The following is a 26,869-nucleotide window of genomic DNA, read 5'->3' as shown; positions in this document are numbered from 1 at the left end:
GCATATATTTTGTGAGTTGTAGTAAAGCTATAGCTTTTACCTTAAGTAGGCTAATGATTTTGCTTTATTGTTGTGAGACTTAAACAGGAAAAACCACACTTAAGACTGCTGAAAAAGGTAGCCAGGATAATTAACCCTCTGCTCAGCAGTCTCCAGTCCCACTGCTGTGTGAACAGCTGTTTAACTGGGCTGATAATTAAAAGGGAAAGAGAGGCCTCAGACATTAGGGAAAATTATTTTATTTTTTTCTTGACACTCTGCACAGTGTGGCTGTTATTGTAGCTCTTATTAAGGAGCAACAGTAATTGTGGTGTTACTGAGAAATGCCAGATAAAACAGTGGTTGGAGACCACAGCATGAATTATTGTGACTGTGTGCAACGAACGTACGAGCTCATTGCTTGTACGTTGAAATGGTTGCAGTCAATTTACAATTGAATGGGTTCAAATTGACAATTCCATGCAAATGTGTTTGTGTTGCTACAGTGGTTAAATGTGATAAATTAGTAATAACTGTGTATCAGTTGATTTCTAGATACAGTGCACAGAAACAACAATTAAACACAAGTTCATATAAACTATTTACATTCATCCAGAACACATTTCAGCCAGAAATTGCTCCACAAGTAGTGACTGAATTGCTACAGGATGGAAATCTAAGTGCAAACTGACGTAGGTGCTCACCAACCAAAATACCGACATTGGAGTTTGTTGTTACAAAAAAGTCTTTTGCAGATGAATTGCACTTATTTGTGGAGACTGACCCAGATTGATTGCAACATGTTGGCAATATGTCTACATTTACACTTTTTTCTGCATTAGAATTTCTTCACCAGTAGAGTCCACTGCTATCTCCGGCTTCAAAAAAATATTGAGAAATATCCTCAAAAACCCCGTGTGTTGTATCTACCATGTCAACCAGGCCCCAGAGTTGATTTTATATTTTCTGTCTGTCTCTTTTCTCATCTTAGAAGTCATACAGGGTTGTTTGGCTGAAACTTACATAAAAGTTAATATGAATTCAGAGTACATACAGGCAGCAAACCCTTAATCCCACCTTTCTGCAGAACTGTTTCCCAGAGATGCCATGTCAGTCAAGCCCACCCTTCTTTAGAGGGTTATGAGTCAGAGCTTTGATCTGCCAGCAGATTGTATGTAGTGGGAATGTTCTGTCAAGCCATCTTTCAGATTTATTTCTTCCTCCCTCTCCTCTTCCCCTGTTCCCATTGATCAGGATTCATAGCAAAGATCATCCATTAAAGCAAAACATTTGCAGAAATTTCAATTAAATATGCATCTGCCCAGTGGGTGACTGTTTTATAAGCAGAACTGGCAGTGTGGGATAACCTGGATTTGTTGAAACCAATCTTGGTTTCACTGTTGTTGAATCAAAAATGTAAAGGTATTTAGAGGGTATTAAAGGGAGACCCACAGGTGAGTTGGGAAATTTATGACCATGAACCTACTTGCATCATGAACATGTCTTCTTTTACAAGCTCATGTCTAAATATCCTTTGTCTATAGCAGTAAACCCTAAATGTGTACTCTGGACATTAAAAAGTTTTAAGTTAAGGTACTTTCAGGATCAAGATAAAGATAAAGTTATGTTTCTGGATATCCATGGGTGCATGTTAGTATGTCCCAGTAAAGAGCAAAACTCCTAAACTCAGATATGCATAAACTCAGATATTCAGGTATGACTTCAATGGAGGAGATGGAGGGTAAAATGACACAGATTGAATTTTATCCAATCCAATCCAATTTTATTTATAAAGCACTTTAAAATACCCAGCACAGGAACAAAGTGCTGTACAGAAAATAAGTTAAAACAATAGAATAACAGAATACAGCAAAATAAATAAATAAAACACATAAAACATAAAATTAAAACAGCCCTATATTAAAACAAAAACAAGATAAAACAGCATCGAATCACCTAAAAACAACTGAAATAAAAATAAAAATAAAAACCAACATCTCACGTGGTGTCAAAGGCCAGGGTAAAGAGGTGTGTTTTCAAGAGTGACTTAAAAACAGATAAAGAACTGGCCTGTCTAATCTCTAAAGGAAGCTCGTTCCACAGTTTTGGAGCTGCTACAGCAAAAGCACGATCTCCTCTAAGTTTACGCCCAGTCCTGGGTACATTCAGGAGCAGCTGATCAGCTGACCTGAGAGAGCGGGTGGGTGTATAAGGCTGTAGCAGCTCAGAGAGATAAGATGGGGCGAGGCCATGGAGAGCTTTAAAAGTAAATAAAAGAATTTTAAAATGAATCCTAAAAGAAATGGGCAGCCAGTGAAGTGAAGCTAAAACAGGGGAAATGTGCTCAAACTTATTTATTTCAAAATACAAGCTGTCACACCACAAAATAATTTAGTAAGGCTGCCAGGGGTTGAATGGCTGCATAGGCCTGGCATTAACACTTAGTTAGCTGGTTAGTAAACTAGCTAGTCAGAGGAGATAAAACCAACTACTTACATGTTTGACTCTCCAAACCCCTCTTATGTACTTTCACTCTGTTAGTGTAAGTCCAACAGGAAACTGATATGGCTTTTAAAACTGTAACAGGAGTAGTTTTAGTTGGTAGCCTTGAATGAAAAGAATATTTGCTCAAGTAAAAAATGCTTGTTGTGGAATTATACGCTCAGTATCATCAGCATACACTATAGTAGATGCAAATTAACTGATTTTACAACTTACTTCTGAGTCTCGTGAAGTATCCTGAGGAAACCTGGCTCTATCAAAATTTACATAACAGTAATGAAAAGAAAGCCAAAGCTTGGTAGATCTTTGGCAGATGCTGCAACGAGTTGCTCTCAAACATTAGTTATTCATGAAGAGTTTGTTATCTTGCATTTGGATCATCAGTGTGTGGCTGGGTGATGATGTATATTCAGTGTCACTCTCTCCAGTTATTTCTTTTCAGCTTTTTGCACTCTCAGCCCATCCAGTCCTCCTCCTCCTCTCCTCACCTTTCCAATAGTCTCCCACTTTGCTCACTGTATGACTCATCTAAATCTTCAACAAACTTTTATTTCTGCTGTTTGCGGCGGCTCCCATGGTCACACATATTTGGCACTTTCAAGACTGACCAGAAAGAAAAACAACAATAAAACCGGCCTCTTAAAGCATTTTAGTTAGTATAACAGAAATATGATAATAGCTGAAATATTAAGGTTTTTCTACTTTCTGTGCCACAGAAAAAAACAAGTTAAACCCATACAGTGAACTGAAACAATATTTTAACAAGCCATTTTACTTCACTTGACTTTTTTTGCAATTAAGCCACTGTTCACTGTGTCTGCACCCTGTGTCAGCACTGATTACCAGGCAAATTCACAGTAATCAGCTTAACTGTTGTTGGTGCTTTTTTACTTGGAGTGCTTGTTGATTAGGAAAGAGATCTAATGAAAAGTCAAAGAAAAACAGCCACTCCATCGCTGGTGGTTCTCTTACTTCCCTCCTTCTGTTGGTGCTGATAATGAGTTTCATTAACTATTGTGGTGTTTGAGTGTTTGTTCAGGCGAGTTTAAAGTTGGTGAATATGCAACAGGTCATTGCAGTGAATTGTTTTCCTCCCACATGGTTTTCTGACCATGCAGCATGGCAGCAAATGTGCTGCAGAGATATCCATGCACTAATTAACACACTGGGTTCACATTAATTATATTTGTGAATATATAACTGATCTTCAAGCTGACAGATGCTGCAAACAACTATAATTATATGAGGTACAAAGCTGCTTTTGCAGTATAGGTATTAGATATCTGTTGTATGAAATGGTGATTAAAAGACCAGCTTACTCTTCAGACTATCTTTGGCAAGGACGTGCTGTCCCTGGGAACCTATAAATAGAGCCCAGTGAGTGCTGGTGGTGATGGTGTTCGTTTGTGGATGTGCTTTTCCTCGTGTGTGTGTGTGACTCTTGTTAACAGTATGATGGCAGCAGTGGGATTATGTTTAAAGATGGCAGAAAGTTCAGGGAAAATCTGCTCACCACTAAATTGAGTTGTCATTGCAGTGGGGATTCCCAGCTGTGGTCAGATGGGTTTTTAGCATCTCAGGAGGTGAGGAGTGAGGCTTAATGGAGTAAGGAGGAGAGTAATAGAAATGCAGTGCCATATGTTAACCCATGAGCTCATGTTACCACAAAGTGAGCACAGAACATGTCAGCTGCTGTGGTGCATATGGCTGTATCTCTCATTAACAGTGAATATGGCATACAGTTCCAGCATTTTCTGTTTGTAATGAATTATGTTAAATAGTCTTATTGTGACATGTCCTGTAGCAAGAACATGGCTGTACATTTACACTTAGTACTGAGCTGCACCACTTTTGGCTTCAGAACTGCCTGAATTCTTCTTAACAGAGGTCAAACAAGGTCCTAGAAACACTCCTCAGAGATTTTGGTCCAAATTGAATGATAGCATCACACAGTTGCTGCACATTCACGATGCACATCCTCGTCCAAGAAACTAGTTTGGGATGATTGGAACTTTGTGAAACAAGGAGGCTATCAGAAGATGGGTAGAGTGTGGACATAAAAGAATGGACATGGTCAGAAACAATACTTAGGTAGGCGGTGGTGTTTAAACTATGCTAAACGGTACTAAGGGGCCCAAAGTGTGACAGTAAGATAGCCCTTACACCATTACACCGTTACACTGCCACCAGCAGCCTAAAGCTGCGATATAAAGAAGGATGGCTCTGTGCTTTCATGTTGTTGTTGCCAAATTCTGACCATACCATCTGAGCGTCACAGAAGAAACTGAGACTGATCACACCAGGCAACATCTTCCAGTTTTTTATCGTCTCATTCTTTTAGTCTATGTGAATTGTAGCTTCAGTGTCCCATTCTTAGTAGACAGGAGTGCCAACTGGTGTGGTCTTCTACTGCTGTAGTGTATCAGCTTGAAGGTTTGTGCGCTTTGTGTTCCATACACATTAATTGTAATAAGTGGTCATTTGAGTTATTGCTGCCTTTCTATCAGCTCAAAGTAGTAATCTGTCAGTAGTTTGACACCAGCAGGTATTTTGCTTTAAAAGTTGAAAGAAAAACAAATTCTCAAAGGTTTTACCGTGCTGGTTGTTCTTTATGTCTCCAAAAGTTGTCTAGATTTTTTTTAAATGATGCTTTCAGGCACTAAGGAAACTGTGAGTTTCACTCTGAAACCTCAATTTAAATTGAAGGGTGGACGCACACCTTCAATTCAGAAGGAATGACATTTTAATCATAACATTTAATCTGAAGGACAATAAAATTTGAAAGCAGTGCTTAAACCTAAATGCATTCTTCATAACCCATGCAGTATATCATATCCCATTCCCCACCGAAGCTGAGGGAATAAACTTTCACGTTTCACAGAAAGTTTTCCTTGATATAAGCCTTGCACTGAAGTACGAGCAGCAAATCCACAAAATGATGATTCAGAGATGTTGTTTTATTAACATAAAATCTAATTTATTTACAAAAAAAAATACTTCACATATAACACCTGAAAAGAAGCACTACAGGTATTACAATCAGTCCATAAAAAACAGAAACTGAATCACAGCAAAGATTAAACTGTGCTTTTAAAATAGCCTTCTATCATTACCACTGCAATCAGTTAAAATGACAACACGTATCTGTAAAGCATGACAGTCATGAGTAATTATAGTGTAAAGTTAGCATCATTTTATTGGTTGTTTCTACCTCTGACAAAGTTTGACTTGCATCCATCAATTTTCTCCATGTTATCTAATTCAGGGTGATTGCACCAACAGAATGAGGGAAGTAAGAAAACATTAAAAAACACACCAAAAAAACCAAAAGAAAGACACACATAAGAGCAAATTGTAATCTTAGACTCAATATGAGGCTGGCAAAGCAGGGGCGGCAGCCCTGCAGTGACAAAAACAAGCTTCTCTTGTCTAAACTGGAGGCATTTCTTTCCATTGGAGCGGCTGTGGCTCATGAGGAAAAACAGGTCATTTATTTAATGTTAGTGGTTCAATCCCTGACTAGTCTGCATGTTGAACTGCTATGGACAAGACGCTGAACCGAACATTACCCTGATGCATCCATCAAAGTGTGAGTGTGTGGATGCTAGGTCAAAAGCACCTAGGCATATAAAAAGGCGCTTTTATGAATGTGTGTGCAGATTGGTGAAGGAAGCTTGTATAAGAAAGCGTTTTGAATGCTCAAGCAGAAAATAGAAAATCTAATTTGTACCTCCTCATCTCCTCTGCCCTCCATCTTCCTGCCTGTGACCCGGAAATCAATCCCAGTATGCCATGTTGAAGGATGTGTCAATTCTTAGAATGCTTGTCAGAGGAGCCTTCATCAAGTGTTTACAGCTGAAGTATTTTTAGCTTCATTTTAAAAAGAGGCGTGGCACACAGCTGAAATATGCAAGCCATGGTGAGAGCAGGACTCTTTACAATACTTGTCCCTTTTCATTCAATCAATTCAGTTCAATTCAATGCCATTCGGTTTTGTGTGTATGCTACTAAATCATAACAACAGTCACTTCAGGGTGTTGTGAGGTAAATACCCTAAAATAATAAAGTGAAATCCTCAACAATCAGACCCCCTATGAGCAACCACTTGGCGATAACGGGAAGAAAAAACTCTCCTTTAACAGGAAGAAACCTCCAGCAGAACCAAGCTCAGGGAAGCGCAGCCATCTGTCGCGACCAGTTGGGGGGTGAGGGGAGAGAAACAGGACAAAAGGCAAACTGTGAAAGAGCAGGAGATGAATGAAAACTAATAATTAAATACAGAGTGGTTTCAGTAAAGAAAGTCAAACAAAAATATATCCTGTCAAATTATGTCATATTGTGCATTCAATTAAAAGTGGCATTGTGTTCTAAGATCACAGCATACAGCTGTAGTTGGACTATAACAAAACAATTTATGTCAAATATAATATTAATTTCACATTATGTTAAAATTAAGCTATGAAACAAGAAGGATTTGTTCAAAGCACATTTCCTTGATGCCTCTCTTTCGCTGGCCTCTTGCATCGTTGGTGTCAGAGACTAAGAGGAGGGAGGGCAGCTGAGTCGTGGAATTGTGGATGTGGAATTTAACATAAATAAATAAAAAGATTTACCACCTTGACTGCAGACACAAACACACAACCCTACTGGTCGTGTTAACCAGAGTTCAGATTCAGAAACAGGTGGACCTTAACTTATCATTTCTGTAGTGTTGCACACACAAAGACAGTTCTTAGTGTTGAGATAATCTCTGCAACTTAAAACCCCCTTGAAAAACAAACAAACACATTCCTTACAGTCTGACACTTGCAGCACATCTATATACCTTGACTTTTTCTAAAAACTCTGTTGTCAGGCAAGTTTGAGCTTTACCTTGTTCAGTGGATGTAATCCAACATGAATGTAAATCACAGGGATGCTGAAAATATGCCCCAAGCCTAAAGGGCAAGTTCTGCTTGACATTAACTAGTATGTACAAAGTGTTGTCCAACTGTGCTTCAAGGCTCTTATAGCAGATTTTGGCAGCAATGGGTTGCAAGAATCTTTGTGGAAAGGAAAATGCTGCACTTTTTTTTATCTTTCCTTCAAGGCATCCATGGTATTACACTCGTTTACATGCAAAAAACGGACACGCTCAGCTATAAAAATTTCAAAACTTGACTCAGAAGTGTGATAGTTCAGAAAATGTGAGAGTAAGAGTTTCACACATTTTATTTAAAGCATATTTGCCACTTTACGTTTTTCCTAGACTTTGTTACAAAATGTATATATCTGCTTTTGTTGTCATATATAGTGAATAATTTCACCTTGAAAATCAAAGATAGACTTAATAATTTACCTCCAATTTTAACTTCAGAGAGGAAGAATGCTAGTATTTCGCAGATCTGCAATCTTCTGGTTCCTCTTACAAACTGACTGTTAAAGTTCAAAGCAGGACATTCATTGTAGATTTTACCCATTTATTATCATTTCTCATCATAATGGCTTCCTTATGTTAACAAAGCAGTCTATTATATTTAACTGTTTCTTTTGTCAAAGATGGACTAGTTAGGCTCTCAGGCTGGTTTTAAAATGCCAATGAGGCCTTAATGTTTTTACAAATTCAGAAAAAAAGTTAAATTGAATTCACTTCTATGTAGAAGCTAGAGTCCAACAAAAGTCCAAACAAGGAAGTAGCAGGATGACACTAGGAGGAAAAACTGACACATTGAAAATGGAGACACTCGACTATATAAACTTATGAGGACAAGCTGAACCCAGTTACCCCAAAGTAGACAAAAACAAGGCAAATGAATATACTGCCTAACAAGTCAGGATTCTGCTGTTTTGTAAACATGACCAAAAGTAGTGTTCAGTTTGACAAGTTTTGAAAGAAGACAGACAGACACACACGCACGCACACACGCGCACACACACACACACACACACACACACACACACACACACACACACACACACACACACACACTAAAGTAACCCTGTATAGGTTAGCTAGTCATTAGGCTAATGTTAACTAAATCAAAGAGTAGAGATATTTGAATAAAAAAACACATTTATTTTATTTACGTTCATACAGCCCAAAAAGCTGTAACTTCTATCAATTACTGATGTTATTGCTGGTTAGTTTGGTGATACATCACTTTACTGCCACTACTGGCATTGTTTTAGTAATTTATTTATATGATGATATCTGCAGAACATTATATGAGTGTTGACCTTAAGATTTGCTGTTTTGCATTTAAAGTGGTTTTATCCACATGCTACAGTCACACTAGGGGAAAGAGACTGTGACACAACCAGTGAATGAGTATTTACAATGAACTTGCAGTCTTGCCTTTTAAATGGTTACTTTGATGACCACTCAGATAGCAGTAAGGTGATGGAGTCATCTGTCAGTCTCCTAGTCAGTTTGCAGTTGCATGGGGTGAAGTTGGCAATTACATGCTGTTACATACATCTTAGAAGTTAACTCTGGCAGTTCACCACTTATGTACCATTTCAAGCTATTCATTGGACTTGAACGACTTGAATTGCAATAAATAAATGGAAAAAATTAGATGTTCTAAAACTTTTTACTGGTAGCGTAGGTGCTTGTCAACCTTACTTTTATATAGGAATGTAACCAGAATAGAACCAGTTGCCAGTCAGTTGAGTCCCCAATTGCAAAGAGATTATTCCATCACTGAAAAAAAGGCCATGTTAGATTTACTTAATTCGATAGTGGACATTGGTTGCACACAATTGTTTTGCTTTGGCAGAAACTTAAACAACTTAGTTAAATCAAGTTATTCATATTCAATAAACCTGTTCATTTTGTGTTGATAAAACGTGATTGAAACATGTTTAGATGAAGTAAGTTGAGCTCTTGGAATATTTTAATCCTTCACAATTTTGTCATTTTATTCCAACACTATTCAATAACTTTTACCCCAATACTACTTGAACACTTAAATACTACATGTTGTCTTCATATTACATAATGTTCAACAAAGTCTAGAGTTTGGTTAACATAAAAACTGAATGGATCTACAACAACTGCCATCCGCCTATCTTTAGCTGGGTTGCAGGGGCATAACCCTGAAGTGATAGGGTAAGAGGCAGGGTACACCCTGGACAGCTCACCAATCTATCACATAGAGACAAACAACCATTTGCACTCACATTCACAGGTAATTTAGAATCACCAATTAACCTAACCTAACTCTAATGACTGCATGACTTTTAACTGTGGGAGGAAACTAGAATACCCAGAGAGAAAGCAGTAGCGAGATTGTGGCTTTGAACCTAGTACCTTCTTGTTGTGAAGCAACAGCGCTAACCACCACGCCACCGATCCAGGCTTAACAAAAGTAGGAAAGCTATGATTTCAAGGCTTGATGCAGAATTTTCCGTACGTTTTTGTCCTTGACAGGTTAAACCACAATAAATAGCAATAGCATACACGTGGTGTGTGTGTAGTCGTCTCCCTCTTATAACTCCAGTGATTTTCCTGCAGTTTGAAATCTCACGCAATCTTGTGAATTTCCAGCAACTAACCACTCTTACTAGATTGTATCATGTCAATCTCAACAAGAACAAATTAAGTTGTTGAATTTCATACAGATCCTACATGATTTAATTACGTTCAACATAGAAACATGACATTTTTGTGTTCAAATTACAAGGTAGACTTTCTTAATGTAACAACCACCCAATTTATATTTTTCGGTATACCGAAAAAGGTAGAGGCGGCTGCTCGACTTGACTGAGATGGATGCCTTCCTCAAACCACGATCCAAAGCGCGCGAGACTGAAATCCCGTGCAGTGTCGCGAGATTTAACATTGATATATTATTGATTTACTTCACTCAAACATGATATGAACAATTTAATATACCCTCTCTGCATATCATGTAGTTTCTACACTATATAGTTACACTTAACTTTAAAGGACGAGGCAATTGTGTTAAATACACGCAAGATGCTTACATAAATCCAAGAGATGGCCAAGCCCTTTTTTCAGTGCAGTCAAACTTAGCAACATATGAGTGCACAAGAATCAACAGTAACATCTCCATAAGTTGCACGAAGAGCTAATTGATATAATTTTTGTGATGTACTTTTATTACTTACATTTTGAAATAAAATATCTTCTAAGTGCTGGAAGGTCTTTGTTACCTTTTTGACATGGATTCCATCTCATAACAAGAACAAAGGCTTATCTGGTATTTATCTGTCAGAGACTCAATACATGTGCCTTTTCAATTAAGCACTTATACTAAGATAAATCATATTATTATACAATAATATCGTGCTTTCTTTCATTATGTGGAGAAAACAAACTACTGAAGCTGCCGCACCCATGCTGAATGTAGAATTTGTCACCTTGAGCTCTTTGCTAGAGTCTGGGTCATTCAGGATAAAGAATGTGAACTAGAGAATGATTCAATCACCTGTCAGAGTCAGGGTTTCAGCAAGAGGTTTGGAGAAACACTTGACCCACTGCTTTAAGCACTCAAAGACATTCTGCACACAATGGGCTTAAACACAGTCTCTTAACTTCTCTATAGGTAAGGCTCCATCTCTTGAAAATGACCTTGTCAGATTAAAGTGATGTGCACTGGCAGCTTGTCCTCAGTAAAAGTATTGACCATTAATCATAATGCAGACTGCCTTTATCGTGTACAGTATATGGCTGTGAAGGACTATTTTGACTTAAAGCTTCCAGTTCCTACTGTTAGGATGCCTGGGTCGTTGACCCAGGGTTTTTGAGTTTATTATTATTTATAAATTCTAGTCTTTGGTTTCTTTGTTAGAGTTCTGTCTTTTGGTTTATGTCTCTGTCTTCTCTAGTCGCTCTGTCTCCCCTGTCAGTTATATCCCCTTGTCTAGTTCGCGTCTCTGTGTATCCTTAGTTGCTATATCCCCGTGTCCAGTCAGTGTCTGTGTTTGCCCTGGTCCCACGTCTCTGTTCCCTCTGTAGTGCCTGCATGTGAGTCTTTGTCTTTTGTTCAGTCTGTGTTTTGTGTTTCCTGTTTTACTTTGAAGGTCTCTGTCTCATCTCAGTGTGTTCAGTTTACGCTTCCTTGTCTCGTCAGTTCTGATTTGCCCCAGCTGTGTTTCCCTCCTGTTACCCATTCCCTGATTGCTCCCTCTGTGTATTTAAGCCCTGTGTTTCTTTGTGTCTGTGTCGCGATCTACCGTTTACTTAGCTGTGTGTTCTGTCAGTCCCTTGGTTTAAGTTTATTTTGATTTTTTTCCAGTTATGTTATATTTGAGTTTAGCATTAAAGCTGTTTTGAGTTCACATCTGTCTCCGGAGTCTGCACCTTGGGTCCTATTCCTGTCTGCACACAGCCGTCACATAACACCTTTAACATAGGCTCTCATCATGGGGTTTTGTTCTCCATGATTTTCTTTGTATGTCATGATATGAATGAGCACACCATAAACATAAACACTGATGGCTTTTTTAATTTATGTATTTATATATATATATTTGTATCTAATAATTTCCCACTGACACATACCTAATCTAGAACTGTTACAAACATTTCCACCAAATTAATATTAAATTCCATTCACTTCAGTTCTATTTTATTCATATAAAAAAAATTGGCCAAATCATAAAAACATTACCTCAAGGCATTATTTTTTGGGGGGTTATCTACAATAATACAGAGATAACCCCAATGACCTTCCCATATGACCTCCTATGAGCAACCGCTTGGTGCAATAGCAGTAAGCTTTTTTGGCAATAGGACAAATCTAACTCCAACAAGACAGCGCCAATGTCAGTGACTATTGGATCAGTTATGCGAGAAACACATCAATGGTCATTTTACAGATTGTGAAAAGAGGTTTAAGTGTAGACAGTTTCTGATAGACAGTTTTGTTTTTTGTTAATTTGCCTAGTCACTGTATAATCTGAGAGAGATTTTTTAATGCATTCCACATACTTTGTTAATAAGAATATTCTCAGCAACCACATATTTCTTTACTCAAAATAAATTCCTGTGAAAGCTAATCAAAGGGAGTTTTGCATATTACCCTGACCTGTATGGAGGCCTAACTTAAGAAAGCGGTGTTTTGATGTGAGTGGGTAGGCAATGACAGAGCAGCGTTGTTTGATGAAGCACTTTGGTTGACTCTGAAATACCTTAGCAGCTATTAAATGATTGCCCTGAGATTTTGTAAAAAAAACTACATACTGAGCTGTGCTGAGAAACACACTTGTTAGAAAATGGGTATTAATTATTTAGTTCAGATTTTAACCATAAACATGGCCAATAGCCAAATGGATTAAGACAAAAAATCAAATAGACTTAAGCCTCATTACTCAGATGAGTAATTTCATAGGCGATGTTTGTGCCGGTCCTGATTTAGGAAAGCTTTCCAAATGCAACTGGTTACAATTTAAGCATCCTGTCATGTACAAAAAGACCTTGTAAAAGTGTCCTGTCATTTTGACAATTTCACAACAATAACATCTAATTTATATCTACAAAAGACAAATTATACATAAAATATTATAATATTGTCATGTTGCCTGGCAACTGCCTGACAGTGGTCTACAATGACCCTTATTTGAATACATGCAAACCTTATGGAACCTTTGTATCTTTATTTATTATTTATTTTTATTTTTATTTTACCACCTACAGCACCAAAATACCAAACAATACTGTAGCATGAGCATGTACATGTACCTGTACTTTACCACAATATAAACCCATTAAAAAGCGAACTATATTTCTTTCTCCACTTTTATCAAAAACATAAAATAAACACAAGAAAAAAAAGTTTACCTGATGACTATGATTAGATATTTGAGCTACAGCACTACAGTCATAGCCAGAGTTTTCTGAGTTTTCTGTATGCTCACACATGAACAAGCACATGCGGTGGGGCTAATGGACTAGCCTCTTGTTTCACAAAATAATTCAGGCCACATTCAGCTTTATCCGCACCTTAATGGTCTCTCTGGTGTGTCATGCTGTTTAGGAGTTTATGAAAGAAAGCAGGAGAGACAGAGGTGGAGAAGAGGAGAGGAAGAAAATAAATCCTTTATGTAACCAGCCTTCATAAACAGAGACAGTGAGATAAGTGTTGGCAGTAGAATATTAGCTTTATCTTTAATTATTATTTTTTCAGTCAACAGAGGCCTTAAAACAACAGCTTCTCTTCTGTTATTCAGCCAGGCCTAACTATGATATTATGCTGTGATTGCATAGACTATCAGATAGATTTGTTAGGCCTCTTGCTGATTACATCTCTTTCTATTAAAGCAGCGCCAGCAGTATAATTACTCTGTGCAAATCAGTGAAAGTTTTCCTCACTGGGAGGACAGAGGAGGCAGCAGCGAGGTTGAGTGATGACTCAAAACCCGCCAGCTGCTGTCAGACCTTTAGAACCAAATACCTGTTTTTCTTTCTCTGAATCATTGCTGTCATGTTTATACTGTGCCCTGAAAGTCCTCTCCTCGCTATTCTGTGAACAGATTTCAAGATTTCATGTTTGTATATTGGATTTTTCCTCATGTTTTTCCCCTGTGGTCTCAGATGCTCTGCACTCTTGGAGATGTTTTTCTTTGCATCATATCATTTTTTTCATATTGGTACTCATGTAAAAATAGGTGATAGTCAAAGGGTGAGAACATACCAATGTGGGTAACCTTTAACAGACAGATGGATGTTTTCAATATAAAAAATATTCCTTAAAAATATTCTTTCACTTTGTTTTACCAGCATTTGTAAATCAGCTCAGTTGTTCTCTACTAATACTTACTATATAGCAACATAGGTTTGGAAAAGGGATTATAGCCTCCATGGATACAAAAGCAAAGAAAGAGACTTGTAATGCAGTGGTAAATTAAATATTGTTATAGGGGCAATATTGGATCAAGGCCTGGATTTCAGGTCTGTGGTTGGTGTGTTAAGATAATTTGCTTTAATGATTTCCTGCAAAACTGTAATCCTAACCGGTTTTGCGGAAAACTCTAAATATATGGCAGGGCCTTTCCTTAAAATGCATCCATTTATATTATGGAGCTGTTTATTTTCACTTATCAAGCTCCTTTAAGCTTAATAAGCAAGTATCATCTGTAGTTAAATCTGGTTTTTTCAACTGCGCCAGATTTCTAAAGCTAAGCATTATATACCACACAGGGACCTGGAAAAACGTATCCACGCTTTTGTGACCTCCAGGTTAGATTATTGTAATTCTCTCTACTGTGGTCTCCGAGCCTTCTCTCTTCGAAGGCTGCAACTCGTTCAGAATGCTGCAGCTCGCCTTCTTACTGGAACTAGAAAATTTGACCCTATTACTTCGGCTCTTGTTGATCTACACTGGTTACCAATCAAATATCACATTGAGTTTAAAATCTTGCTACTCACTTTTAAAATCCTGAATAACATTGCGCCCAGCTACCTCACTGACCTCCTCAATCTGTACACTCCTTGTCGTGCATTAAGATCATCAGGTCAATTACTCCTGGCCCAACCTAAGTTTAGACTGAAGACCAGAGGCGATCGTGCCTTTGCTTCATCTGCACCCAATCTTTGGAATAGCCTCCCTGCTTCTATCCAATCCTTTAAATCAAGATTGAAAGCATATCTATTTGACTTTGCTTTCCTGACCAGTTAATACCCTTTTAAATCTTTTAAATTTTAAACTTTTAAATATTTTATTAAATTTTATTAAATTTATTATTTTATTATTAATTTTACTGCTGTTTTTGTCTTCTTAGCAGATTTTGTATTTATCTAACTCTTCTGGTCTGTTAGTGCCTCTATCCTGTCTGTGCTAGTGCCTGATTTGTACCCTGTTATTGACTTATGCTGACTCTCCATATTACTGTGAAGCACTTTGGTGTGCCTTCAGGTTTTTAAATGTGCTATATAAATAAAACTGTGCTGTATTGTATTGTATTGTATTGTATTGTAAATGAAGTGCAAATATGTTGGTAAAAAATTTAGGGCTGATTCTTCTGGGTACACCAGATTGTTTTTTGCATCATGAAAACTAGACTGACTCAGTGATGGTGAGGTCAGGGCTCTGTCAGCTATACCATCTGTTGTTTTTCTTGTCAATGGACACATGTTTTTGAGACATTGGCTTTATGTGGGGAGTCATCTCATGGCTCAAGACAAGAAAAAACATATCTGATTAAAACCCAGAGAAAAAAAGGTGTTTTATTAAAATCAAAACATGTAATATTCTGTCGATGAAAAAGCAAAGTACAACATTTGTCTCAGTGGATCACCTCCTTTAGAAGAAATAACTTCCATAATTGTGTACCAGTTTGTGACACTGCTTTACTAAAAGTATTTTCTACTCTTTAAAACAAAGTTTTTTCAGCTGCTTTGAAAGAAATCTCACAAGATTTTAAGGAGTTTCGGAAACTTCCACTTTGTACCGTTTCATAACCCTATATTTCATCTTTTCAATTCAATTCAATTCAATTCAATTCAGTTTTATTTATATAGCGCCAAATTACATAGCGCCAAATCACAACAAAAGTCGCCTCAAGGCGCTTCATTGTGACGCATTCCTTGGTGAATTTGTTACTGTGCTGAAAATCATCAAGATCCACTTTACTCTCTTTTGTCCTTGCATTTTCTTCAAGCACTCTTGTTCAGATGACAACTTTATAGTTAAAATGTATTACTTTAACTTTAATTACTTTACCCTTCCTCTGAAGCAGCAAAGCAACCTGAAAGCTTTCACCACAATGCTTAATGTCTGTTATGAGGTTCTTCTCCTGAAAATCTGTCAATTATTCCTACTTTTACTGTAGACAAACATCTCTCATGTCTTTGATATGTCTGTCTAGAATACATCAGACCAATAGATGTAGTCTTTGCCTGTGTGGTAGTTTGCATATTGTAGATGCTCTTATTTTCTTTTTAGACAGCAGAGACCTTTTTCTACTCAATGCCTTTAATGGGTATTTTTTTGCAGACTGTGGGTTCCTGGAGAGTTTACATCAAATAGTCATAAATTCTACACTACTCGTAGATTTTCCTTTCAGAGGGATGATTTATTTCACATAATTCTGAAAAACCCCTTAAATCTCTTGCCTGACTTATAAGATTTAACAACTTTGTTTTTTTCTGAAGGCCTTGGGAGCCTTTTTAAATCCTTACATGCTGTCACACTTCAAAAGCAAATAGAAGAAAACTAGGCCCAGGTTTCAATATGATAGTTCCACCTATTTTCCCTAATGAACTTCCCATCATTCCTTCCTATTCTAGAATCTCTGGTTCACTTTTTGAAACTGTGTGACTGATGTTATTTGTAAGGTTGTTTTTTATCAGCTTTACTCATGAACACTTTTTTAAAAATGATGAAGTCTTTCCTTGTCCAAAAAAGAAAAAAACTTTCTATATTGATATATATAGTTATTTTTTCATGATTATTGATATTTTGAAAACTCTTCAAATCCAAATGATGAAGTGATAAATGTGTTTTCAGATGTCATAAGAGAGAAACAAACCAGATGAGGAAGGATCTTAACGAAAAGCAAGCCGATTTATAAGCTTATGCAAGAATAAGAACAAAGACAAACGGATACTAAGACAACAATAATATGAAGCGCCTTGAGGCGACTTTTGTTGTGATTTGGCGCTATATAAATAAAATTGAATTGAATTGAATTGAATTGAACTAAATTGAGAAAGCAAAACTAAACCTGAAACATTGAAAACCTTGAACATGAGATACATGGAACATGATACATGAAAAACAGAGGACCTGACAATGAACAAAGGAACATATACACAACAAATACACGAGGGTGACGAGGGAAATGAAATCACCTGGGGAACACACCTGGGACAAATTAAGCCTGACGAGACAGGAGAAAGCAAAGCTAAACACGCTGAACATGGAACACAAGACTGTCACAATAAAACAGGAAACAGTGAGACGTAGACTGACAGACAAGCTTGACACAGGGGTAGCATGTCTTGATTCATGGGCTTTTCTGTGTTATGTAACAATGGCTGGAGCTGAGCAAACTGCACTGAGACCAGCAGGGAAATGATATCAGTCATGATCTTCCATGCAATCTACATATAGTGGAAACAAAGGTAGCAATAGCAAGTAAATGAGTTTATGTAACATGTCATCTTACGAGATAAATATTCTCCTATTAATACATCTGTGGACACAAAGGACCCAGCACGCCTCAGGATAACTTTTGCACTTTTGCTTTCGCGCTTCTGTACTTTGCAATGCTCCACACTCCCTCACTCTCTCTCTGGCAGCTTGCTCTCTGCAACGGCTCTCTGCTTCAGCAGCTCTTCTCTCCTCTTCTCTCCGGCCTGGTCGCTACTGAAATAGGGAAGGCATGATTAGATGATGCTCGCCGGCTGCAAAAACCAGCCTCCCCTGACACCACACCCTGAACCAGCTGTTCCACTCCCTTTAAACACTGGCAGCAGTAATATTAATCCATGACAAGATGGGGAAATCTTTTCTGCAAAAGAAATACATTTTTTTATACTTTATGTGAAATTTGCCAACAAAACAGTTTTATGTGTAGTCAAACTTTTGCTTGACCACTTGTTATTGTCAATTATTGCTAAATAATTTGATTGATTGATTGATTGATTGATTGATAATACTTTATTTATCCTGAGGGAAATTGTTTTAATTCTTATAATTATAGATGTAATAATAATTTTAGTTACTTGCAGCATATATGAAAGAATTAAAGCCTGAGTGAAGAGTTGATGTATCCTTTGAAGCCTTTAAAGCAAATGATTTTTACATAAACTTTAAGGTAAAATAAAGTCAGTGTCTTTAAATTTAGTTGTGTTACTTGTGCCTTACTACTCACTTACTCACATTGACTTTTGAATTATAATAATCATTGAGCCTGATACATGTATTTTATTTTACAGTTTAAAAATGTTTGTACTTCTCATTTAGTGTATCACAATAAATGGAAGTTTGGTATTCTTCATTTGGTTGGAGTTTGAAAGTCTGTCTACTGAGGCTCTGCATTCAGTGGGTGGCTTTGCATAATCTGGCAAGCAGCCGATTCATTAATTGATTTGCACACTCCGCAAGGTCATTCTCAGAACACTTTTCCTGAGCATATGCCACTTGAGAATTAGAGAATTCGTTTCTAGAGTAAAGAGTTGTCATTTGTTAGCAGTATAAAAGTGTCTAGGTGTATCATAAAGCCATGCCTGTGGAACTGATTAAGGCCCAGTTCAACTTCTTCTTCCACCCACTATTTATGAATATTTATGGGATCACTGAGAGGCCATGGAGACTCATTAACAGACCTGGTAGAAACCTGCAGCCTGTGTTTTCTTCTGCCCCTCACTGCTTTGGTCCTGAGTGCCCCCTGAAGCCCTGCTAGATAAGACTGAGCCACAATAATCACTTTTTCCAGGATCATCTTCAAAATGAGCCGGGCAATATCTTTCCTAACTCACCAGATCAACATTCGGCTCAGGTTTCTGCCAGTCTTCTTTATGTGTAGCTGTCCATGGTGCCGAGAGACTCGCCTGCATGTGCTTCATGTTACGGATGAGTAAAGACTCTTATCTCTGTGCATGCAGGAAGTTTTCCACATTCTGCAGGCTGTATACTGTTCTGACCATTGCTTTGTGCATCCTCTCTATCCTCGTAAGACTCCAGGATTAACGCATCGATCCTTGTAATCAATAGTCAAGTGTTTTTAATCAAACCTGCATTGCAGCTTCAACACACAAGTGTGTGTGTGTGTGTGTGTGTGTGTGTGTGTGTGTGTGTGTGTGCACGTGTTTAGCTCACTGAGTGGATGTAATAATCTATGTGTCCAGGATGCAAATCCAGTTGCAGAGTAGAGGGGAATAAGAGGAACAGATAAAGAAATGCACAAAAAGTGAGACTTTTAAATGTTTTATGTTGTACCAAGGGAGCGAGCAGAAAACCTGGCTGAGTGAGGAAACAGCAAGCGAGACAAAGACAGATTTGAAGGCTTTTTATAGCAACTTGTAACATGTGGTTCAACGGGGCATTAAAAAGACCTGCAAAACGATAGAAGGAGGCAGAAGAGACAGCGGCTGGTGGATCAAGTCAATTCAAGAGCAATTGGAAAAGTGATAGCATCAAATTAATTTTTTTTAATTGACCACAATATTTTAAAATTTTTAAATCTTTGCTAATCTATCTAATTTGTCTCTAGTGAAGTAAAGCAATTGAAGTTCTAGTATTTAACTTTTATTAACCCGTTAACAGGGTTAAGGTGGTCCAGAACTCTAAGGAATAGCGTTCTGTCACCTTTGATTAAGAAGTTAATAAATAAATCTCATTGGCAGTTTCACACCTATTAGGCCAAGACAATATGTCATTTTACATGTTGCACCCTTGCACTCCTTTCAGCTGAGAACATCAGTCGAGCTATGATTGCCATTAACAGTTCATATGGAAAGGATTTTTTTTTCTTTTCTTTTTCTGTAGGTAATTTCCTGAAGGGAAGCCACTTGAATCAGAAACCATTTCGGACATTTAATGGTTACTGGTCCCCGCACCGTATTCAAGGATTTCTATTTTTACTGGTTGGCTATTAGGTGTAATTTCAGCATCATTCATCGCTCAAGTAATGCAGCCTTGCTGATGCTGCCAAAGGATTTCACTCCTTCTTATACAAACTTACTGAACAAACTAACCCCTAACCTTGTGTGACTGTTTGTTTGCCTGGGTCACAGCTTGTTACAGTACTTTACTTCAACAACAGCTTACATTCATGTGGGTGTTAAACAGCGTTCGGTTTGGTTTCATTCTGCTTGTTGCTGGCCAAATGGCTGCTGGAACCTATGAAGCAGCCTACGTCTTTTTGCATCACACTACTAGAAGCTTATCCTACCTGTGTGTACAAGTCGATGCAAATTCAAGACCACTCGTGTCAGCCAGAAGATACAGGTGCACTTGAGCATATGAGGCTAAAACTGTACACACTGTAGATCTTGATGAAATCCTGTGTGTAATGACAGCAAAACCTCTCTGACATCAATGCACCACATTTTCAACACCTTGGATTTATTAAGGCCATTTCTCTTCATTGCGCAAATACTTTCAGTGATGATTTATACTCTGAGATAGGTATTGTCGAGATGATGTGTAAGTATATCCTCATAATGTGAATCATTTATCAATTGTTTTTTTCATAAGAAGGAATTTATCCAATTTGAGAAGGAACTGTTGTATTAAATAAGTACAAACTACATCCATTAGAGTTCCATCTATTGTAATTATCACCATGCCAGCATTTCCAAAGATGGAGAGTCTATCCATAAGAAGTTTTTAAGAAATATATGTTTTGTTCTGAGCATCATTAGTCTTACTTCAACAGATACATAAAAAAGAAAAAAGTTGCTTTAAGTTGCTTAAAGAAGAACTGATTTCCAAGAGAGCGACCAGCTTCATCTGAAAGCTGCCCCAAATTGTGAGCCATGGCCACGGTGGTAGCTTCTATAAATAATATTGTTTCAGCAACAGGGGATTGGGCCACACAGGCCTTTCACTTTTGCCCGATCCACATTTTACCAGATCTCTACAGCCCCTCCAAAGGGTAAATGGGAGATTGACACATGGATTAGTGTGGTGTTTGCAGTGATACAGATGCTGTGCGAGTCTGTTGTGGTAAAGTGAGAGATGAGCGAGAAAGCAAACCTATCAATTTGCCAGTCAGTGTATGTCAGGGGTGGGCAACTCCAGGCCTCGAGTGCCGGTGTCCTGCAGGTTTTAGATCTCACCCTGGGTCAACACACCTGAATCAAATGATTAGTTCATTACCAGGCCTCTGGAGAACTTCAAGAATGTTGAGATGGTAATTTAGCCATTTGACTCAGCTGTGATGGATCAAGGACACATCTAAAACCTGCAGGACACCGGCACTCGATACCTGTAGTTGCCTACCCCTGGTGTAGCTAGATATATGAATTTGTAGATACGAGCAGCGGAAATCATGATGATGTCTGGACTCTCCCTTAGAGATAGACAGAGGAGCTTGGTCATTGGGAAGGTAGTAGAACTGCTTCTCCTTCAAATGGAAAGGAGCCAGTTGTGGTGGTATAGACATCTCACTAGGATGTGTCCTGGGTACCTTCAAGATGAGTTGTGAAGCCAGCATACCCTACCAGGAAGAGACTGGCAGTTCTAGGACCCACTCAAGAGATTACATCTCTTGGCTGTCTTAAATGCCTAGGTCTTTCTTCAGAAAAGCTGGAGGAGGCAGCGCCGGGTAGAGAGCTCTATGGATGCTGTGGGACTGTTGTGGCCGACATGCCTCAGCAACACTGTATTGAGGTGGAAGGCAGTACCCCTGGATTGGCAGACTAAGAAGGTGGTTCCCCTCTTTAAGAATTGGAACGGAGATTGTCCACAATTTGCTATGTTCAACTAGGGTGATCATACATCAGCCAGGGAAGGTCTATGTCAAGATACTGGAGAGAGACTGCCTCTTTTAGTCAAAACTGACATTCTGGAACAATGGTGTGGTTTTCACCCAGATTCTAATTATACTGGACCAGCAAATGATCCTTTAACAGGACAATAAATGTTTAAACAGAGAATGTAGACAAGACACTCCTAAGAGAGGCAGAAAATATTGAACCTTGAGGAAAACTGTCTTAAGTTTGTAAAGACCTTAACTGACAATGACTGAATGAGACCGACCATAACAAGAAAACATGGCTGACGTTACTCAGGAAGTACAAGGCAACTTTTCTGTCAAACACAGAGGTTGCATGCGGTCAAAATATGTCTGCTAGTCTACATTAAAAATACCAATTGAAGAAGTTATTTCCATAATGTCAACTACACTTGTACTGACCCCCTATTTAAGAGACTTATAAACTGCAAGTCTTCTAAACTCACCATTGCACAGTGAGACAGAAATCCTCTAGATGGCTCGTTTTCACAGGCGTAAATTAAGCCTAGTTTTAGATTCAACTTGTTTCAGAGGAGATAAATTAAAGGTTTCCTTTCAGTCTGGGACTAGGCTTAATCCTTGACTGTGGAACTGGTTGGATATCCTATTAAAATACACTTAAATGAACTAATCTTTTTCCTTGATGCATCTGTTTTTCTTTTATGAACCACTAAAATTCATGAAATATGTCTATAATTTATTTGCATTTCAGCTGGGTTTCATTTCTAAGTATCAACCAAGTTCAACTGGAGTGATAAGCTTGCAGTACAACAGTCATCGCTGTCCAAAATCCATACAAAGTACTTGTATGGAAGCCCAGCTATCCATACAAAGCTGCAGTATTGTAGCAATGAACTGGCTTGGTTTGTAGCTCTGGTGTTTACTGTGGGGAGTTTAGTTTTACAATTCCTGCAGGGTTTTGTTTAGATGTACCTTCTTGTCATCTGAAAAGGGGAGAACTGTGGCCACTATGCACTATTATGAGATGCAGCAAATGTCAGTAAAGTCTATTGTTCTTAAAAAAGAAATGATTGCTGACTGGTGTCTGGAACAGTTTAGGATTTTGATGATATGCAGTGTAGGACTTTGATTTGTGCATGCAATATTAAACGCATTCTTGGCTCCCAGGTTTTGATCCCAGAGAGGGGATGTTGTCATCACTACCTTGTTTTCTTGCCAATATCTTCCCATTTCTACCTTGTGATCGTGTTGAAAAAAGGGTGAGAAAGGCTGTAATTTTACCCATTTACTGGGAATATGCTGTTGGTGAGACTGTAAATACAACGATGTCTTTGTGTGCATGTGTGCATCTATTTACAAACTTGTGGCTTATATGATTTGGGTGTGTGCGCGTGTATGTGCTTCTGCTCTCCACTTATATGCCTTTCTAAGTATGTGTGCATCTGTCTTATTGAACATGGTGATGGGTACAGAGTGAAGTGTCTGGGAGGGTGAAACAGGAGAACGAAGAGGATTGATTTTGAGCTTTAAATAAACACACTCTCCTTTCCTCCAGCTGAGTCCACCAGACATATATCTGCCCCACATGCCACTCAACTCACCTCCTCTCATGCACCACCACAGACAGAAAGTGTGTGTTTACAGCAGTCAGTTGATCCCGAACCACTTGGAGAAACGTTAGTCAAAAAATAATATTGCTAAAATATTGCTTTCTCCCTGCTTTTCTTTAATGTTTGCAGCTGGCTGCAGCCCTTTGAATTAATAATTTGTGCTGACAAATTGCAGCATCCCCTCCCCAAAGTGGCTCATTTGTCCTCTTAAAGGATAAAGCAGCAGTGAAAAATGCACCATGTGAGTTTTCCTTTTGGTATGTGAGAATGGTTCGCCCTGTCTCTTGGTAGCTCTCTGCATGACAAACTTTGTGAGAGGCTGTGTGAGAGAATATACTATGTGAGAACACACACAGGTGCCATCTCCTGTCTGCACACAAAGCATTGTTCAGTTTGATATGATAAAGGCGATGCAGTGGAAAACACTGAAAATTTGGTATTTTTATGTTTTGTTTTGTTTTTATTTTATACTCAAAGATTTATAAATGATTACCTATTGCACTGAAGCCCTTGTGGCTTACTTAAAGGTGATTTAAGAAATCCACATAAGCTTGCAGATCTCCCATGGTTGAGCCACTAATGAATAAAGCACAACATAATAGAAAGTGCATGAAGTTATTGGTCTGAATGTTATTTCCTCCTAAAGTGACTAACATGGGACAGCTGCACTGTTTCTGATGAACTGTGTTGGGGTTAAAGAAGCTAAGAAATTTAGAAAAAGGAAAAAAATGATGTGAGCTTAAACACTAGAACCAACATACCTGGTTCTTTAGCAGAGATTCTTACACACATTCAAGTACATCAAAAGTGCTTCCTTCCAACTCTTGAGCCAGAGATGGTGGTGCTTTGGAGAGTTTGATACTTTTGGTAAGGTATCCTTTTAAAATCTCCTGTATTCAGTTTATGAAACTTGGATGGAACCAATTCAAGAACTTTAAAACGACAAGTCAGCCACGTCATTATGAATGATCCATAACTTGGCAATGAGGTTTGTGGTAATTATTGTTGCTGTTTGAATCCAGGAGGATTGAACTCACTATTTGAATTCTGCCATCATCTGATGAAGAAGTTATCCAAATGATAACAGGATATGCGGCTGAGCACTTCCTCTAACATCAATTTTAGCCTCTGCTGGAGATCTTTCCAACCTCATACCACAGTCACAGCACTGATTTTTAGTTCCTTATTGTATAACATCAAGTTTTGGATTTATTATTTTTTTCCATTGCTGTAACACAGTCATTTCCTAATAAGGACAAATAAACTACTACTACTCCTTCCTCTTCCTCACATTTATCGGCATTGTAAAGAGCAAAGATTTTAAAAGCAATTTCATTACCTCATGCAGTGATTAACCTGTCCCAGTGCTTCTGTTCCCAGGAAACCCTGTTCTTACCTCTTTTGCAATGTGTGCTCTCTGTCAAAATGACAGACCCTTGAACTTGAATTTAAATTTGGATCGTATCATTAGGCCGCTTCACTTTTTTCCTCCTGCACATGAACTAAAACCAGCTGACTGCAGCCGAATTGCGCAGAAAGGTAAAAGCATTTTAGTTCAACATTACCCTAACTATAATGTTTAGTTCCCTAACATTTTTACATTACTGCATTACTGTATAATGTAATGTGATTACAGTAACATCTTACTTTGGAATGTGTTACACCCAACACTTTTCCAGTTATTGTAACATTCTCCCTCTTCTCCTTCATACATTACAGAAGAGCTCAGAGAATTTATTTTGCACAACCCCATATTCACACTTTTGTGTTCTTTAAAAAATGCACTGAAGGACCCTTTCTTGATTGTGGAACATGAAATCCTGACTGAGGACAGTTTTTAGTTACTGCAAGGTGCTACATGGATCTCTGGATCCCATCTCGTCTGTTTTTCCTCAAAGATGGTCAAAACACACAATTATTTATCAGTGCATCAGAAATGCAAAGAAGCTAAAATGAATCTTAGATAGCTGAGAAAGACACAAAAGCATGGCCCTAGCTGTTTCTGTCAAATATCTACAAACAGAACTTGGATAAGAAGAGTGCAGCAAAAGTTCCATGCTTATTTGAATGCTCGGCTCTTCGCTCCTCTCCTCCCATATGTCAGGACAATATTTGCACATTATCTGGCCTTTTCGTTTTTCCATGGCTGAATATCTGATCTGGTGCAGCCAGCACATCTATTAATGGTCTGCTGGTGGCTCTGCCTCCCCCTCCCTCCCTTCAGAGATTACCATTTAGCTGCACTGCAACTCTGCTATTGCTTTCCTGACAGGAAGCACTACAACAGCTCTGCAACACATTTCTGTTATCTCGAAATTACAGTATGCTTCGCCTCCTGTGCCCATGCTCCCTAAAAAAATGTGTAAATGAAATTTCCAACTAAAGAGATGTTTTCTGTTATTTCTCCTGTGTAGTCGTGCATTGAAAATTCAAAAACCAAGTCAAAGATTGCTGTAAACAGAAATAAGTTTAGAGAAAAACAGTTTGTCAGAGACAATTCCATCTATTTATATATAAGCTCTCTCTCCAGCCTTGGACTGTCTCACTGTTGGGAAGATTTTATTTTTCCCAGCGCTGTGCGCCCGTAAGTACAAGTGCTCTTACGAGCTTTCTGTTAGGTGAGATAACTGCTCTGTGGTGACCATTTAGTGGCAGCCATCTGTGAGACAATATGCAACAAAGCTTATTTGAGGCCCACACAAGAATTCAACTGCCCACCCGTTGATCTATCATGATCACTATCCTTCTACTATCATTCTTCTCATCGCAATACTGCCAGCATCGCTATGCTAGCCGTGATAAACATCATGATAGTACATAAAGGTACTGAGGAGAACAGCACCTTGATTCCCATTTAACTGCTGTTGAGCTCTTCACCAGGGGGTGCACAATTTGGTGATGGATAACATCTACCAGATAGTATCCATCTACCATTTACCATCACAGTATATTACCCGCTATTGCCATTGATTAGCTCATTAGCTAAAAAGAAAAAAAAAGATATAGTGAAAATGTGGTCCTTTGTTCACTGGCTCACTTTAAAAGTAATTATCTTAATCATTGCTTTATGGACAAATAAGTTAAACCTGCCACTTTTCCCCCCCAAAAAACAAGTCTAAATGTCTAAGCAGGCGTTAGACATTTCTCCACTCTTTCCACATTTCCACACCAACGCTGAAGAACTCAACTAAACCTCTTTCATTGAAAAGGTCTATAGACAGGTCAGCTCAACTCACACGTAGAGACTTTGATCTGATTTTTGACAAAATGCTATTAAAGAGTTACGTTGGTTTGTTGAAGTCTTTGTTGTGAGTTTGTTAGATACCCATCACATCAAACAGCTGCAGAAACCACTGTGCATCTCTAAGATGAAAAAGTTCTAGTTTTCATGCAGTAATACTTATCTT

The 26,869-nt window shown here is 38.2% G+C and overlaps 2 protein-coding genes across 4 annotated transcripts in view; both read left to right on the top strand.

Moving 5' to 3' along the window:
- The window catches only part of LOC146364306 (uncharacterized), a 29,478-nt gene extending 7,678 nt beyond the window's left edge, over positions 1-21,800 (top strand). The window contains exon 3 of the mRNA XM_084916623.1: positions 21,667-21,800. Coding sequence (XP_084772749.1) covers positions 21,667-21,800 — 134 coding nt within the window. The remainder of the gene's footprint in view (positions 1-21,666) is intronic.
- klhdc8b (kelch domain containing 8B) overlaps positions 1-26,869 on the top strand; it is a 237,855-nt gene that overhangs the window by 188,095 nt on the left and 22,891 nt on the right. The gene's annotated exons all lie outside the window — the stretch shown is intronic.

The sequence above is a fragment of the Perissodus microlepis genome, chromosome 20 (genome assembly GCF_051167445.1).
Source record: "Perissodus microlepis isolate ML-2025 ecotype Zambia chromosome 20, ASM5116744v1, whole genome shotgun sequence".
In the NCBI taxonomy this organism is placed as follows: domain Eukaryota; kingdom Metazoa; phylum Chordata; class Actinopteri; order Cichliformes; family Cichlidae; genus Perissodus; species Perissodus microlepis.
Note: the sequence above shows the minus strand (reverse complement) of the source record. Positions and strands in the feature narration are given on the sequence as shown.